This window comes from Hemiscyllium ocellatum, chromosome 36, assembly GCF_020745735.1.
Source record: "Hemiscyllium ocellatum isolate sHemOce1 chromosome 36, sHemOce1.pat.X.cur, whole genome shotgun sequence".
Taxonomy (NCBI): Eukaryota; Metazoa; Chordata; class Chondrichthyes; order Orectolobiformes; family Hemiscylliidae; genus Hemiscyllium; species Hemiscyllium ocellatum.
In genome coordinates this window covers 21,972,018-21,988,221 of record NC_083436.1, presented here as the reverse complement: position 1 = coordinate 21,988,221, position 16,204 = coordinate 21,972,018, and the positions used below count along the sequence as shown (strand labels likewise).

The following is a 16,204-nucleotide window of genomic DNA, read 5'->3' as shown; positions in this document are numbered from 1 at the left end:
GACAACATTGGCTAATCTCTAGTCCTCTGGGACCTCACCTGTGGTCAAAGAGGATGTGAAGATATCTGCTAATGCCCCAGCTATTTCTTCCCGTGCCTCTCGCAGCAATCTGGGATAGATCCATCTGATCCTAGGGAGTTGTGAGTTACCTGTGTTCCTCAAGTTTTTCACCATCCCTGGATATTTATTACTTCATCACCGATGACACATTGAACTATCTCGACCCTCAGTTCTGGCACTCCCTCGCCTCACTCCTCTACCTTTCTTGCCTAATTTAGGACAGTTCTTAAAATCTAACATTTTAACTAAGCATTTGGTCATCTGACCTAACATTTCTTTATACGGCTCATTGTTATATTTTATTTGATAACACTGTGTATAATGCCTTAGAATGATTTACTAGATTAAAAATGCCACATAAATACAATTTGTTCTTGTAAAAGTTTTTGTATTTTTTTCACTTTAGGGCAATCATTTATATTTTTGGACCATGACAATCATATTTTTTTCTCCCCTATATAACAGATAAATACCAGCCTCTTTAGTATGGAGGCTTAGATAAGGACAAAAACATTTGCACCTCTGAACCTAGTTAACGTGAGGTGCTGGTGATAAATTGATTCAACAAATGACTAGCAACTGTATTACCGAATTTAAAAAGACCTTTACGATTGAAACAAGAATCAGCATTGAGGTACAGTTGGTGTTAGACTCAAAATTAATTTAAAATGGAATTGTTAAACATATATATTGGAAATGCTTTGCAATATGTACAATTTCATGACACTTCAACACAACAGTCATTTTAATGCAATTAACTCCGTAGAAGAAAACATTTGCAAAATCAGAGATCTCACAGGTCTAAGAGGAATACCAAATTGAAGGCTCATTAGTGAAGAAGGAGCTGAATGCATAGGGAAGTGCAAACATATATGATGCACCAAAGGAGACAGGGCAGAAGTAAACTGGAGATTTCCAAAATTAAAATCACATGTCACCCTTCAACATTTTTAAAACCGCATACACACATTTAAAATGCACATTATATGCTAATTAGGAAGATAGAAGAGCAAATACGCTTTTTTTAAAACAGCAAATGGCAAGCATGTAAATTGTCTTTAAGCAGTACTATTACTGGGAAAAACTATGGCATGTTCTGTTTTGTTTGCTGACCAAATAATACAAATTGACAATCTAATTCCCATCAAAATAGAGCAATGCTTTTATTGAAGGTGATGCTTCAATAAAAGCTCTACCAATGAAATAAATTCAAATTTGACTTTTTTCTTTACTCGTCATTATATATGCTCATGGGACACAAGACTCTAAAGCAGGAGCAGTTAAGATGAAATTCTAACTACTTCCTTTTTCAAAGTACAATTATGAAGGATAATGTGCAACATTAAAAGGCATTAATGGGTTGGGCTCTCCTGCAACAGAAAATATGCAATATAACTGGAGCTAAACTTGGCATAAACATTGATCTGAAAACTAGAAAAACTAACATTTATGTAATGCCATTCATACCGACAGGAAATTTCAAAGTGCTTCACAGTCAACTAAGTACTTTCAAAGAGTTATTGATGCAATGTATGATTGCCAATTTGTATACAAGGCCCCATAAACACCAATATGACAAGGATTTTTTTTTAGCTGTATATTGAGAGCTAAATATTGAACAAGATGCAGTGATGACTTCCTTGCTGGTTTTCAATATAAAGCTACAAAAAGTGTTACACTGTTTCTGTTTAACATCGCATCAGAAAGGCAGCACCTCAGACAATGCAGTATTCCAACAGTACTAGATTTGAGTGCCAGTATTATCTTTGCAATTAAGTCTTGGAGCGGAGTTTGAAGTCATAACATTTTGATTCAGAAGACTATCAACTAAGCACAGCTGACATGAGCACAAAATCATCTCCATGTGAAAAGTTCATACAACTTTAACTTCACTTCAACTTCACTTGATAGTTGCAAGCATTATAAAGTGAACTTTCATCTTTTGATGGGAAAACTGTTCCCTACTGGTCCATTGATCTGTCTTGCAGTTCTGTCTTTTTCAATTCAGATTATTTCTCCTTCCCATTTCCTGCCGGCATTGATTTCTTGATTAGAAGGGATGTGTGGATACCTTGTGATAACTTGCCTAAGTTTTCATTATTCCTGTCTGGCCCCTCAGATGTAATATGGTGATTTGATCATGGAATGTACCAACTCAGGCCAGCCCAAACTACATAAGCATTTCTCTGCCAGAAATTGCTCGAAAATGATTTGCTGTGAAAGCCCTGATTTAGTTCTCTTAAGGGGGCGATACCTCATTGTACCTCATTGACTACTCGACAGAGATCATCTCTATCTGGACAGACCAGAAACTAAATCTGGGACATTATTTGATCATACAGTTCAGTTACATAGTACCTTTACAAACAGAGAGATCCCCAAGTCCAAATTTCAATTTCTCACATTGACAAAAATCCAAGAGGACCCTCAGCTCTGAGTTAAACTTAACAATTTCAACGTAATTTCGACAACAATCAACAGATTACTCAAGTGTGCACTTACAATATACTGTCTGAAACTGATTACGGAACAGTGTGACACTAGCAGCATAACTTAATACTGCCAGTTTCACAGCAGTGGAACAAGTTCTATGTGAGACTGTAAAACAACAATAACAAACAACCTATTGTTGGAAGGCTTGTAAAATTCACGATAAATACAAATAGCTTGAATATTTCCACTTTAAAGTGGAATTGTTCATTCTTAAAAGCCATTAAATACAGATGAACACAAGCTACATGAAACAGGTGAGAAAATATCTTATGTCCTTTCATTGATCTCTTCCTGACCAGCATAAACAAAGACAAAGCATGAAAAAAATTCAGTAAAGTCGCAATACAACTCCAATGCTGTGACTTAGCCTGATTCTAAGACATAGCTATGACAACTTCTCTGGAGAAGAGAGTCACAATTTATTTAGATTTGACAACACAGAGGACAATTCCAATGTTACATCAAATCTGATTTGAGAAGTGCCCAAAGAACCTTTGTATCTCTTGTGTATGCTTTAAATATATCCAGAGTTGAGTCAAGTGCATGGAAACATCTATTTCAACTTTTAATACATTTAACAATTTGGCATCAATTCAACTATTGAAATCCAGGTGGATTCAAGTATCTGGTTCAGTTTCATAGTTAACCCCATATTACACTTCACTAAAACAAGTCAGCCTGTTGAAAATAATAGAATTTTCACAGCAGGTTACTCTACAGATGTAATGTATATAAAATTATTAATCTGACTTCATTTTCACAAAAGGAAATGATTTCATTCAAAGCACAAGAAAAGTTCATAATCAAAAATATTTTGATTTGATAAATACTCACTTAAATATGGCGGCTTGTAAGGCGCACGTGTGTTGGGCAGAAGTGCATCATATTCTTTCTTTTCTAAATTAGATGGATGTGACTTTTCTTTTCCAAATGTAGAGAAGGATTTCTCTCCTGTCTGCTCTGGAGCTTCATAGACCTCGGTGTCAGGCACAGAGTCCATGCCAGGAACATGCAGATTGCTGCGGTAATCAGGTCCTTGACGGCCATCTGTGGGTACAAATGTGGGCATCCAACAACGATCTGAGTGTCCCAGTGCTTTACACTCTTCTGTGCAATTGGAAAAGAGGTCAGCTCCTACAAATGTAAGTCAAAATAAACAGTATTAGGGACATTAACCTTCTACTGAGGACTGCAGGATGCCACTTCAATATTTGGAAAGAAAGTTCTAAGATGTCGTTGGTTATGTATCAATATTTCACTGGAGTCTCCAATATATTTGCTCCCACCCACGAAACTCCTTCAGTACAAATTTTCACAATTTTACTTTAATTTTGTTCTGTACACTGAGATAAACACCAAACAGCAATTGACCACAGAGTGATTTATCCGCCAGCTTTCACCCCATGAAATAATGAACAAAGATCTTCCAAATACAGCACTACTCTGAGACAGGAAGTGCCAAGGACACATTAAAATTCAAATGAGCCTTCTCTCTGGACAATAGCACTTATAGATTTACCTACTGTGAATTTAAACATACACTTTTTAAAGGAAATGCTAATGCAGACAAATAGAAAGATCAAGTTTGTGTCCTTGTCATGCTGATGAAAGAATGCTTTTGTACTCCTTTTCATATTATATATAAAGAATGACAACTATCATATGACTATGATAGTGACTATGCTGCAGCCACTACTTACAATACAGACAATGATATAGTTCTAATTACAGATAAGGATTGCACATTAACACAGTTTGATGAAGGGCTTTTATCCGAAACGTTGACTCTCCTGCTCCACAGATGTTGCCTGATCTGCTTGCTCTTCCAGCACCACACTCTCAGAACTATGCCATGCACCAGTAAAAATGCCTCATTAAGTTATCTATTACAAGATATGGTGTGCAACAGATTCTAAAGTCACTTTGGACACAGATTTACGGCATTGTGTTCTGCATGGTAAGAATGTTAGATATGCTGCTTGCCAGAATAGTTAATGTCAGTTGTAAGAATAATTCCACTTTAAATGATAGGCAGACTATTTTCTATTTAGGTAGCTAAATTCTTTTTTTCAGAAGAGTGCAAAAATAATCCTGTGATCTTAGGTAAACTGCATCTTAAAGTTTTGCACCCTCTCTGAAATGAATATAGGAATTTTAAGCAGGTTATTACATGATAGGGCTGGGATTTATTCTTTGCTGAGACCAAAGCTGACATAGCAGATTGGTTCCTGTTGTGCACCCTGCCTAATTTCCAATTCTATTGCAGTACGAAATAGCCAGTCACTCCCTAATGCCAGATTTGATCCAATGCCGAAGTTAAATTTCATCTTCTGTAGCCTCAAACATTGCAATGTTTTCTGCATTACTCAACGATACTCAATAAAGCAGCAGATTAATTCATAATTCAGAGCGACTGAATTTATTGCTAAATTTACACGAATTTTCCTTGAAATGTAATGTTTGTTTGACTGTATAATAATGCCAACAATAATGAGATTGTGAATTGAACAATTATCTTGCACTGTAAATTCCCACCCAAGATGAACTTTTTTCAGATTGTCCAAATTTGTTTCATGGATACATTATTTCAAATATTCAACTGGCAAAGAGTTAATACTAAGCAGAATTGAACTTTCTTTAATGTTGTGGATATGAAGGGTATTATGTAACTGTGGAACAAAAATAAAAGGATAGTTGGAATGCAAGGTGACACAGTGTTGAAGTTCCTTTCTTTTCATTCCTCCAGTACACTGAAATTTTTGGTAGTAACCATGCAGGAAATTTTATTCAGATGAACAACTAGATAATAATAGCATGAAGACGAATGTCACAATTTAAGTTTGCTGCCTGAAGGTAAGAAAATCAAAGGTTACAGAAGAAATTTGTGACAACAATTTTGAAAAACTCTGCAACGATAGCTCTGCATTTTTCAAAAATGCTGAGTTTTCTGCCTGAGATCTTTAACACTATGCATTTTTTTCCCTCCAATTGAACACACGGGCATTTTTTTAATCAAACAAAACTTATGCTGAAGCACTCTTTCAATCAATATCAGTGAGATTTGATATCTTTGCACAGGGAATATCCAATCCAAGTAGTCATAATCTTTCAGATTAGAATGAAAATTGGGGCAATGATCATTTTAAAGTTGAAATGCCACAGTACTAAACCAGATAATAACTGATTACATGACTTGAAGTCAAATTTTGATGATCGTACAAAACCTTCACTTATATTCCATCATAAATTCAGGAAAATATCCCCCGCTGTCTCACAGATGTGTGAAGAAGAAAACATAAATATCAAAATTACTTACAGTCTCTGAGTTCTATAGTGGCTCAGTTGGTAAAAAGAACAAGAAGCTGTGCATAGAAGCTAAAACTATACCTGCTCCAATTGCCAGATGAGTTCACCTGAACCAGTATAGCAGTACTACAACTGACCTCAGCATCATGCTCTACAAAGCTGAACAAACAACTGCATCTTCCATTTCAATTATGATTCAACCACCCAGCTACATGAAAAATGTTTCTATGTTATCCGTATGTGTTTGCTGAGACTAGGTGAAGTCAGGACTGAGCTTAATTGATTGTCAAATAGGCTACAAACAACGTCTAATTCATAACTGAGAAACAATTACTTGAGTGAGCTACCAGAAGATAGTACAAATTAAACCGGGGATATTTTCAGTATCTAATAAGAAATACCACCATAAGTATGGTCTCCCTTCATTTTTTCTTTTTGCTTTTCACATGAGGATCATAATTCTTATTGGAATATCATCTCCCAGGTATTGGAAGTTCTCTTGGAACAGACCTAACTGGACAATCCCCTAGACCAATTCCTCCTCACCTTTGCTGACATTGTTGTTCATGACAAAATCTGTCTCAACGGGTGCCAGCAGCTCCTCTTTACCTCACAGAAGTGCTCAACCTCCATGAGAAATTAATATTTTATTCAACAATCACCCTCAGTCCTGAAGGAACACTGTCTCATTTTCACTGAAACAGTTGTATATGGTAGAAATGATAAATAAATAGTTACTCTACTCTATCCATCCTGTCCTCTCCAAATGTTCACATATATATATTTTCATGATATTTCAACTTTTCACACCCAGGACTACTAACCTAAATTATGTCACCTACACAGCCAGTTCAGCTCAAAACAGCTGACTTATGCTGTCAAATGCTATAAAAGTTAAATTATGAAGATTAATACATTTTACATTAAGGTCTGAAGCTCCAATAGTAAACCAATGTATGGCTTAGTACCATAGTGGATGTATGTACGCAGCCATCAATTTGTAAAATTCTAGGCAATTAAGTACTTTGAAATATCCCCGCTCTGACCATGGGTGAGATCAACTAATGCAGAAGAACAATGCATTAAACTTGGATCAGTCTGGATCTATATGATTGAATGATACATCAAATTATGCTCTTACACATCAATTACTAAAAAAGTACCAACTCCAAGAGTTTTGACTTTAGACAAGAAGTACTCCTATGAGAGACTGTAACCTTTGATGTCCATTTCAATTTTCTTCAAATTTTTCAGCATTTATTTCTTTTAAATAAACTTTTCAGAACACAGCACAGTAAACTTTAAAAGTAACATCAAACTTTATTAATATAACAGGTTTGACTTGACAGACAGGAAAGATAATAAAGTGCAAGATTACCTTCAAACTTCAGGATGGACTGTTGTTAAACATTCATGAGGTATGTCGAACAATTTTGTTCCAAGGGAGGAATATACTTATGGATGGTTTGAAAAGATACATTCTTATCCCTTTGTATTGAACACAATTTTCCTTGCTTATTTTAAATATGCATTTTCCCCCCCTACCTTATCATTAGGTTAATCTAGGCCATGTAACATACCCCAGGCATGAGGGAATATAGATTCTCCCAAAGCCTACTTGAGCAGAAGATATACAATGACAATTAGCAGTGGCTCATTACCTTAAAGCAGCACCTTCTCAGACATAGTGGAACACCTAAATTTATTTGACAAATTTGTTATGATTTGACAAATTCTTATTTTCATCATTGCTATTTTCTTTACACAAAGTCCTTGGTTTAAATTAACACTTCAAGTTACATAAGTGTACTATTGCAATTCAAAAGTGCAGCAGAACTAGTCTTAAAACATCAGGCAGACAGAAGGGGTCTTTACAGAGTACATCCACATGTCAGTACAGAAATGAACATAATTGCTGAATATTAGGTGAACATCTCTAACAAAGTTCGTATGAAATGTTCTTTTGCTTCGGACTGTGTGAAGAACTGTGATTAGTTTGCAAACGTACCAACTACATTCAAATAATTGGTAGATAGTGGACATGGTCTACATTGAGATTACTGTTTTCATCCTTTTCACTGAAATGTCTTCCTTCCAAGATCCAAAGAAAAGTCTTTGACAAAAGATTTCAGCAGGAGAATAGAAAGCAAATCAAGAATAAATGTTTGGAATGCTTTGATGCCATGCCGTCAGGATCAAATGTCATGTTCTTTACTTAAAAGTATGCATGCCAACAATTACCTTTATCCTTAATCTTTAACCATGTAATCCTACAGTTACTTCCTTCTGTGGAGGCCCAGCGTCTATAGGGTATTTTGTATTAACTCAACACTTACCATATCCTTTCTATAATGTACACTAAAAACATCTAACCCTAATTAATTTTTCTTTCCTCAATTTACTATTAAAATACCAGATAATTTCACTTGTACATAGTAAAGAAAGATTAAGTGTAGTTTCCCAGATAGAGCACGATTCGATGCTGGTGATATAGGACATCATTCAGTACCCAATTCAGTTATTCTCTTACTACACATTCCCATAAATATATGATCTATTATTAATGAAAGCTGACTGTGAAAATTAGCCATGTTTTAATCATACACTTTCACTGTGCTGCAGTCTTCACAGGATAAGAAATGGAATGATAAGAATGATTTCAGACCAAGAGGTTATTCCCATCAGGAAAGACTGAACAGCTTCAGGATCTTCTTTGTACAAAAAAATGAAAGCCTGATAGAGGTCTTTGATACTAATTGTTTAGGGGTCAGGAATGTAAGATATTCACAAGTCAATCCAAGGAGGAATTCACGAGAAACCACTTTATTTAGAGGTGATTAGAATCTCAATCACCACAAGTTCAGATGAATAGCACAGAAACATTTTACCCAAAGTTAAATATTCCTTGTATATCACCACAAACTCTCTGATGTACCTGCTATAACTCACCATATCTCAGTGTAGATGGCCTATTACATATCCTTCCCTGTTGTACATAATATATAAATTTCCATTCCCCACTGTAATGGCCCCTCCCATGTATGTCTGTACATCAACGCCTTTTCCCTAGTGTAACTGGAATATCTCTCCCCTCCTCTGATGAACCTGCTATATTTCTTTCCTCTGCTAGTGTACCTCATATATCGAGCCTATGTTTCCCAATCTGTCCAGTCTACATATTCCCCCTTGTCCTCCCAGAGTACATTACTCATCATGTCCTTCCATTGTGTACAGAGTATACTGTATCACAGAAGGATTACAGGGAGAGTGTGCAAATGTCATTTGTTCAAAGCTGGGCATGAAAATAAACACAGCAACTGCAGATCAATCACCTTAACCTCGGTGATGGGAAAGCTTTCAGAACTGATCATGCAGGACAAAATGAATAGTTAGTTGAGCAAATGCAAGTGAATTGAGAAAAGACAGCATGGATTTATTAAGAGCAAGTAATTGTTAACTAATTTGCTTGAGTTTTTGTTGAGCTATCAGGGAGGACTGATGAGGTTAATCCTATTGAGGTGTCATGAATGGACTAAAAAAAGGCATTTAATAAATTGCCACACAACAGACTTATAAGCAAAGTTGGAGCTCAATGAATAAAAGGGGTGGTGGCAACATGGGTACCAAACTTGGTTGAGTAACAGGAAATGAACAGTCGTGATGAACATGTGTTATTCAAATTGCAGGGGGGTTTATTGCAGAGTTTCCCATGGATTTTAATGAGACACCTGCTTTTTTTGATAAATATTACTGACCTAGACATTGATGTCAGGGCACAACTTGAAAATGTGGATATGATACAAAACTTTGAAGTATTGTGAAACATGAAATACTGGCGGAGAATTCCAAAAGACAGAATGGTGGAATGGGTGGATAAGTAGTAGAGACAATATAAAACTAAAGAGTACATTCTTAAGGAGCACGTAAACAGAGGGACCTGAGTGTACTTATACATAGATCATTGACAGTATAGGTGTAGAAGTGGTTATTAAAGCCTACAACATTCTCAGCTTTCCCCAATAGGAACACAAAGAATGAAAGAAAGGACATCATGTCAAAGCTATAAAGAACACTAGTTGGAGTATTTCCTTCACTTTTGGTCACCACTTCTCAGAAACGACAGGAAGGCATTATGATGGTGCAGAAAAGATCATAGGAATGGCTAAAGAGATTAGAAACTTCAGTTACGTAGGAAGTTTGTAGAGGTTAAGATAGCTCTCCTTCGAGAAAAGGTGGATGAGCAGAGACGTACCAGAGGTATTTTAAATGTTAAGGGTTCTGGGCAGAGTAGAAAGGAAGTAACTGTTCCCACTGGGGGAGGATTGACAAACAGAGGCACAAGTTCAAGTTATTGGGCAAAAAGAAGCAATGGCGACACAAGAGAAATGTTTTCCATGCAACACATGGCTAGAGCCTGAAATGCACTGCTTTTAAGTTAGTGCATACAGGGTCAATTGGGAGTTTTAAAAGGGAACTGGGTCATTATTTGAAAAGTAAAATGAGTCAGACTATGAAGCAAAGGCAGGGATGTTGCAATAGGTGAATTGGTCCTTCAGAAGTCCAGCTCAGACTTGACTTGCTGATTAGTCTCCTGTGCTGTTAGGGAAGAAAGAAAATAATTTGTCTATGGGGTTAAATTAAGAAGGATGGGAATATGTTTGTAAGGAGCATAATCACAGACAGAGATCTTCTGGGTTGTAAGTACTTTGTAAAACATCATAAAAAGATTATATGCCCAACTTCTATTGTAAATACAAACATAAAAATTTTATGTAGGAAAGGAACTGTGCACTGGTAAGATCATTCATATTTTATAGATTCAAGTGAATGTTTCCCGTCTCTTTCAAATTCTTTACATTGGAAGTCTTTAATCAAGCATTTTCATTTATCACAAATTCAATCCAAGAGAATTGCACACACTAACCTTCCAAATAAATGAACCTTCTTCTCAAGTTACAACTGTCTATATTTAAAAATAGATAGCTTTCACCATTTGATACATTATTGCAGAAATTACATAAATTCACCATCAAAAACTAACTCAATGTAAATGACAGAAAATATGATCCTTACATTCCATGAAGGACCTACACTGTAACGTAATATTTTCACTTTGTCGATGATGATTTTCTTAGCTAAATATGAATGGCAATAGTACGCATTGGCTATCATTTTCATTTTGTTTTAAGTATTGCAGCATTAGGCTATATTCTAGAAATGTATTGAAGAGGGATTTCAGTACATTCATTGTTTGATGATCATAGTTTTACCTCCTAATGGATGTCTGCAACATCCTTTAAAAACATTATATAATACTGTAGTTAACAGCTTTTTAATTACAGAGATTGTATGGCACTAATATTTTACTTTAATACTCCAAAGAAATTGTCCAAGTTTGAATGCTACTAAAATAGGAGTTGATTCATTCCTGTGATGCGTTTTCAATGTAGTTAACACTGTTCAATATTCATGCTGTAACTAATTGCAATTTTTATTTTATTTTCTCAAAGGTTTTTCACCACATTGATAAATCAAGGTTTGTTTTTGTTGTCATTGAAGATTTCAAATAATAAATCTTGCTAAATCTTGGAACACTTACTCAAAAACATTTAGCAAATGTACAATCTAAATATTATCAGCACTTTAGCGTACTGTTAATGTGCAACAATGGAACTTTTAATTCGCATCTAACTGTATTGACCTTGATTTCAGAGTATTCAATTCCCAAGTACCAACTTGGCTTAATTGGATGAAGACTAAACGACCAAAAATAAGGTCCCTGTTTGCCAACTTGCTAAATTTGATGCTTGATACAAAACTGAGCCACAGTTCCAACTGCACAATTGGCCTCAGGAAGCTGAACTAAAATAAATAGCCAGTTTGCCTGTATCTTCCAAATACTCGACCATTATTGTGAGCCATGTTTGGAACTTAGTTGAGGTTATGATCAAGCTCAACAGCAGTGTTTCTCCCATGCTTCAATAGTTTCTGCTACTTCCCATTGAAACTCACAAGCACAGATATCATATGGCAACTGTGATCCATTCAACACAACAGTATAGGTCAATCAATGGACAGTGATGAGATAGTTAACAGGTAATACCATAAAGATAAAAAAAAAGAAGTAAGATGCAATTGCTGGCAACTTAATTCACCACCTCGCTATTAATAATGTTGGATGTTGTTATGTTTACAAAGCAAAATCATAAGGTGACAATGTTTTTTTAAAACTTCATTTTAGGTGCTGGCAATAGGATTGCCACAACAGAACATATTCTGCAATCTCAGGTTAATAGGTCCTTTTGAAATTTTCTTCCCATTTAACTTTTGACCTTAAGAGGGCTTCACTCTAAAGGGTAAGCAATCTTTCATTTTAATTAGGGTGATATGTCCTTTAAAAACACCAAGGACAAGTGAGCAGCTCAGGAAGTTTGATGCTTCATTCCCAGCCAGAAATACACATATTCCAGTCCCAGGGCTCCCTCCCACTCAAACTCAGATGCCTCAGTTGGTTGAACTTCATCAGTTCCCGACCAGACCCCTAGAAGAAGTGCTATATGGAAGCAAGAAGTTCCATTCCTGGGGAGGGAGTATGGAGGGAGGGGAAAGAGAGAGAAGTGTCATGGTCCAACGCACCCTGCTCAAATCGCACCTCCTGCCAGCCGCTCACAGAGCTGCATTGACGGCAGTCGTAGAGAAGTCTGAATCCTGGACCGTCCTGCTCTCCCCCAGCTGGAGGAGGATGCACCTCGGTGAACGGCCTGCAAGGGGAGAAGACAGGAAAAAAATGGAAAGAACATTTTAAATAACTGGGGGCACCTTATTAGTGGGAACACTTTACAAGTCAAAATCACAGTGGAATTCACTAATCAATGTCCATTAAGGTCAAATTTTAATGTGCATGACAATGGAACACTGACATACAAAAGAAAATGTCAGTTGTGAAGTTCACTGTCAAAGCACTTTCAAAACGACTGTTGAACAGATTATAAATGAAACTGATTATTTTTTCCAATGACTTTTGCACAATTCTAATTTGTTTTTACATTTAGATTTAAAAGGTGCCAGCTGATGGCATTGTTGGTGGAACCTTACAAGAGGAATTGCCGTATCTTTTGGAAGGAAGAGCAGTTCTACTGTAAATATGTATTGATATGCTGATTACACAAAGAGAGGTATAAGAATCGAGAGACCCAAGACCCAATTAAGAAATTTCCTGCATTATTGGAAATACCAGTCTCACTCACTTCATGTTATTAAGTAGGAAGTCTCCATTTATAAAATGATAAAAAAAAAGTACAATAGCAAAACAAAAATCCACTTCGAGTCATAGAGAAGTACAGCATGGAAACAGACTTTTAGGTCCAACTCTTCCATGTGAACCAAATATACTAATCTAGTCCCATTTGCCAGCATTTGGCCCATATCCCTCTAAATCCTTCCTGTCCATATACCCATCCAGATGACTTTTAAATATTGTAATTCTACCAGTCTCACAACTTCCTCTGGCAGCTCATTCCATACATGCATCACTCTCTGCATGAAAAGGTTGCCCCTTAGGTCCCTTTTAAATCTTACCCCTCTCACCCTAAACCTATGCCCTCTAGTTCTGGACTCACCCACCCTAGGGAAAAGACTTTACCTATTTACACCATCAATGCTCCTCATGATTTTATAAACTCCTATAAGGTTACCCCTCTGCCTCTGACACTCCAGGGAAAACAGCTCCAGCATATTCAGCCTTTCCCTATAGCTCAAACTCTCCAACCATCCCATGAGCCTTTTTAACTACTTTATCTACCTTGCACACCAAGGTCCCTATGATCTTTGGTGCTTCCCAGGGTTCTACTGTTCACCATAAAACATAGAGCAGGATAGCATAGTAACATGACATTTAGATGATTGACAGGCCTTGGGGAGTCAGGAGGTGAGTTATTCACAGCAGTTTTCCTTGCCTCTGACTTACTCGTGTAGACACTGTATTTATACGACTAGTCCAGTTCTGTTTCGGGTCAATGGTAACTGAAATGAATGTTGACTTTCACAATGGACTGTTATAGAATGTCAAGAGGCAATGATTAAATTCTCTCTTGTTGGGGATGGTCATATTCTGGTATATGTTTTTTAATTCACTTTTGGAACATGGGCATCACTGACTCGGCCAGCAATTATTGTCTACACCTAGTTGTCCCTTGAGAACTGTCTTCTTGAAATGTGGCAGTCCATATGTTGCAGGTTGACCTGCAGTTCCGTTAAGGAGGCAATTCCAGAATTTCAATAATACTGAAGGAATGGCGAAATGTTTCCAAGTCATATTTCCAGTTGGCGTAAATATCATTTGCTACTTGGATTTTTTTTTACAGTATTTGGACATGGGCTGCTGGAGCACTGCCACATCAGTTTCTTTTTTTTTCCATGAGCCTTTGGTTCCAGTTCTCCTAGTCCAGATTTGTTCTTGCATACTTGATGTCAGTTCTCTGTCAGTGGATTACTCTCACTCTGGATTGACTAATATTGTTTACCATGGTTTCATTAATCTTGTAATGGTATGATCGCTGTAGTTTAAATGATCCCCTACTGTCATTGATCTACTTGGCCCATCTGATGCTTAATTTGAATAATTTGTTAATCCCAAAAACTTTTCTTTGAATGATTTCAGAGGTTTCCTGACCTCATGAATATAAACTAATTCAAAAGGACTAAACCCAGTTGACTCGCTCAGTGGCAAACAGCAGAAGCTTAATTCCTTCTGACAACTGTGAGGGTATGAAAGACATTATTGCTTTGCAGGTTTGATGGAACTTTTCTAAAGCACCTTGGGTCTGCTGGTGATATGCAGATGAATATAACTGTAATGTACAAACAGTACTCATAATATTCTGAACAGTTTCAGACATGTAATTAGAACCTTTATATGACTGTATCTCCAGCAAGAATTTATATTGAATGAAGACTGGATTAGTTTCTCATTTTGAATATGCTGTTCTATATTTTATATTAGTGGCAGAAATTAAAGTCTGATGGAAATTCAGCTTGCTAAATGCCCTGTAGCATTTTAACCACTAGTGGAAGATGAAATGAGTATAACAATGAAGATATTTGAGGCTTAAAAATGTGAAGGCAGTAAGTATGTCCTCAAAAGCAATCTTCCCGTTCCTTATCAGCACTTGTTATTTAAAGATATTTGCACCCACTCCCCGCAAAAAATTAAGTTGAACAGGGAGTCTCCATTTTCTGAAATGAAATTTCCTAAGAAGATTCATTTATCTAAAAATGGTTTGCCTTCAATCAAAAATGCTCACATCTCGGGTGTTCATAAAACTGATCCGTTTTATCGTCAAATTGCGAGTTAGTACAAGCATAGGAAATGAACAGATATATGTAATATAATTTCAGACTAGCTCACCAACCTACCAGTGCTCATGCTACTGAAGTGCCTACAGCCATGTAATTAAACCTCGCTCTCTATTTACAACCTGCCTCTTCTCTCCTCTGGGACCTCCACTGAGGAGATTTATCAAGCACAATAAAAAATAAACTCTGTGCCGACAGAAACAGGTAAAACACTTACTCCTCTTACAAGCTTGTTTCAGATATCACACGCCTGTCACCAAAAAACTGTGATGACACTGAAAAAAAGCATTGACATCGAAATTAAGACATGAAAACTGAACCTCGCCACCATATGGCTGATGAGCACAAGGTGAAAAAGACAAGAGATGACAGCAGGCATTTCTGCACAAATACAAGAGCTTTTGTTGTTAGTCTGTGCCCTCTCAAAGATAAATTTAACACTTTTGATGTGACTTATATGTTGTTTATCAAGGAGAGACGTAAGGGTCACATATCTGTGTGACAGAAGGGAAATTGGCTTTGTAAATAGCTGTTGTATATGCTTCAAGGAAGGGGTTGAAAGTGTAACCATATAGCTTTCATAAAATATAATCATGGAATGGTAAGGGTTTTACACAAAACTCATCATCCAGTGTTTTTTTTGTGTGGAGTCAATCATGCCAAACCCACAACAACCCAATTAATAAGATATCTCTAAGCATTTAAAAAATTACTGATACATTAATAATGATACAACTCTAGGAGGCTTTTGGAGAGTAATTCTGCTGTTGGAGAAATAGTTACCTAAAATGACCTAATTAGAAGTATTTTGCAGGTCATTTTAGCAATGCCATAACTTTGCCTAATTTGGATTTGCCTTAAGGGGCAGCTGTCCTCTTAAAAATCACGCACATGTGCAGAGGAAAAGCATTCCCTACAATCCTGTATTTAGCCACACTGCACATCCTCCTGTGTTTTTACTTCAATAGAAGTGGGCAGTATGTCAATGACT

The 16,204-nt window shown here is 36.5% G+C and overlaps 1 protein-coding gene across 3 annotated transcripts in view; it reads right to left on the bottom strand.

Annotated features, from left to right (window-relative positions):
* LOC132833259 (protocadherin-10-like) overlaps nucleotides 1-16,204 on the bottom strand; it is a 57,009-nt gene that overhangs the window by 28,715 nt on the left and 12,090 nt on the right. The window contains exons 4-5 of one of the 3 annotated variants that reach the window (XM_060851395.1): nucleotides 12,496-12,620; nucleotides 3,605-3,687 (exon numbers count right to left, since the gene is read on the bottom strand). In XM_060851395.1, coding sequence (XP_060707378.1) covers nucleotides 12,526-12,620 — 95 coding nt within the window. In that variant the 3' untranslated portion in view covers nucleotides 3,605-3,687; nucleotides 12,496-12,525. Of the gene's footprint in view, nucleotides 1-3,387; nucleotides 3,688-7,894; nucleotides 7,973-12,495; nucleotides 12,621-16,204 lie in introns of those variants that run through there. The other 2 variants (XM_060851394.1, XM_060851396.1) reach the window with 2 other exon arrangements.